Source organism: Meleagris gallopavo, unplaced genomic scaffold (assembly GCF_000146605.3).
Source record: "Meleagris gallopavo isolate NT-WF06-2002-E0010 breed Aviagen turkey brand Nicholas breeding stock unplaced genomic scaffold, Turkey_5.1 ChrUn_random_7180001856799, whole genome shotgun sequence".
NCBI lineage: Eukaryota > Metazoa > Chordata > Aves > Galliformes > Phasianidae > Meleagris > Meleagris gallopavo.
Genome location: NW_011122936.1, coordinates 1 through 2,025, shown reverse-complemented (window position 1 = coordinate 2,025; position 2,025 = coordinate 1). Strand labels below are relative to the sequence as shown.

Sequence of the window (2,025 nt, the reverse complement as noted above, 5' to 3'; positions counted from 1 at the left end):
CGAGCATCGAAGTCTGCATCCCCAGACCTGCTGTCCCCATCCCGCATCCCCTTGATGCAGAGCCCCCCAAAGGACTCGGGGGTTGTTGTGGGGTGGCTGTGGGGTGGTTGTGGGGCTGTGGTTCCCCTCCCCCTCACCAAATCTTCCCCACTCGCCCAGCGGGGTGATGCTGCGGGGCTCAGGGATCCATTGGGACCTACGTAAGACGCAGCCCTACGATGTCTACGACCAGGTGGAGTTTGACGTCCCCATCGGCTCCAGGGGCGACTGCTACGACCGGTACGTAACCCCCCCAACCCCCCCAGCCCCCCAAACCCCACCCCACAGCCCCTCCTGAGCTCTCTCTGCCCCACAGCTATCTGTGCCGCGTGGAGGAGATGCGTCAGTCCCTGCGCATCATCCTGCAGTGCCTCAATAAGATGCCGGAGGGGGAAATCAAAGTGGATGATGCCAAAGTCTCTCCTCCCAAGCGGGCAGAGATGAAGGTAAACCCCCTCCCTTGTTCCCCGCGTGGGTTTGTGGCTCTCAGCTTCGGGGTCCCCTCTCTGCCCTCCATCCCCGGTGTCCCCTGACTGCGTTCTCTCCCCACAGACCTCCATGGAGTCCCTCATTCATCACTTCAAACTCTACACCGAGGGTTACCAGGTGCCACCCGGAGCCACTTACACAGCCATCGAGGCCCCCAAGGTGCCCCTTTTTGTGCCGTTTACGGGGTGGGGGGGCTCTGGTTTGGTGTGACGCCTCCCAGCTTGGTCAGGGGGTCGTCAGAAGGGCACCTGGATGGCTTGGAGGCGTCGTGCTGTACGTGGAGCTCAGGGATGAGGTGTGTGAGCCACACACACACAAACACGGGCTGTCCCAGGGTGCTGCTTTCACACGTGTTTGGGGTTGGACGCAACATCTGTGTCACCTCTGTCCCCAACAGGGTGAATTTGGTGTCTACCTCGTCTCAGATGGCAGCAGCCGTCCGTACCGCTGCAAGATCAAAGCACCCGGCTTTGCCCACCTGGTAGGGGGTTGGGGGGCCGGGGGGGCTGGGAGGGGGGCTGGGGGAGACCCGCTGCCACCTGCAGGGATGTGGCTGCCACCCACACGCCTGTGTCCTCGCTGGTGGCTCCGCTGGGCTGAGCGCTGCCCCAAACCCTGAGCCACAACCTTGTGCTTCGCCCTCCCTGCTCTCATTTCCTTTCTCTGACCACTTCCTCACGTCAGAACCGGAGCGGTGCTGATGTGGGGCCGTTTGTCCCTCTGTCACAAAACTGAGGGAGGAGGGGGGGACGACGACGACGACGACAGCAACACCACCGTCCCACTCCAGAAACGCAGCCCCGGAGCAGCGCTGGCCCCGCAGCGCGTTTCCTCCTGCCAGATCGATGCGTAGGAGCCAGCTTTGGGGACAGGGACGTCCTCGAGGCTCAGGCGGTGCTGTCCTTATCGCAGCCTGGGGCTGATGTTGCTGTTATCTCCCCCAGGCCGGCCTGGATAGGATGTCACAGGGCCACATGCTGGCAGACGTGGTGGCCATCATCGGTGCGTTGCGCTGGGGGCTCCTGGCTGAGGTTTTGGTGGGGAAGGGGAGGTCCGGCGTTGGGTTCGCTGCCTTCCTCACGTTGCTCTCTCACTTGCAGGCACTCAGGACATCGTTTTTGGGGAGGTGGATCGATGAGGTGACGGTTTTGTGTTCGGTGCATCCAAATCCGTGCTGTGATCAGAGTTGAATAAAAGCTAAAATGAATCCGGCGCCGCTGTGTCCGTCCTTCGCCGCCACCCAAAAGCCGTTCTTCCTTCCTTTCCCACACCAGGTTTCTGATCTGCTCGTTCCCCTTTCCTTTATCTGAGGTTCTTCACCCGCGCTCCACCCCTGGAGGATCCTTCCTCTCTTCCCCACCCGTGGGTCGGGGTGCTGCTGATGGGTTTTTGCACCCAGCCGGCGCTGTTGGCACATCCGCGCTCCGAGCTGCTGGCCGCGCGCTGACGTTGGGGACAACGTGGTGACAAATGGCTGAGCTGACCAGAGGGGAAGTG

General features: G+C 62.0%; 1 protein-coding gene across 1 annotated transcript in view; it reads left to right on the top strand.

Annotated features, from left to right (window-relative positions):
- NDUFS2 (NADH:ubiquinone oxidoreductase core subunit S2) overlaps positions 1–1,740 on the top strand; it is a 3,705-nt gene extending 1,965 nt beyond the window's left edge. The window contains exons 6-11 of the mRNA XM_010726798.2: positions 160–279; positions 356–485; positions 592–687; positions 926–1,009; positions 1,473–1,530; positions 1,629–1,740. Coding sequence (XP_010725100.2) covers positions 160–279; positions 356–485; positions 592–687; positions 926–1,009; positions 1,473–1,530; positions 1,629–1,666 — 526 coding nt within the window. The 3' untranslated portion in view covers positions 1,667–1,740. The remainder of the gene's footprint in view (positions 1–159; positions 280–355; positions 486–591; positions 688–925; positions 1,010–1,472; positions 1,531–1,628) is intronic.
- The last annotated feature ends 285 nt before the right edge of the window (positions 1,741–2,025 follow it).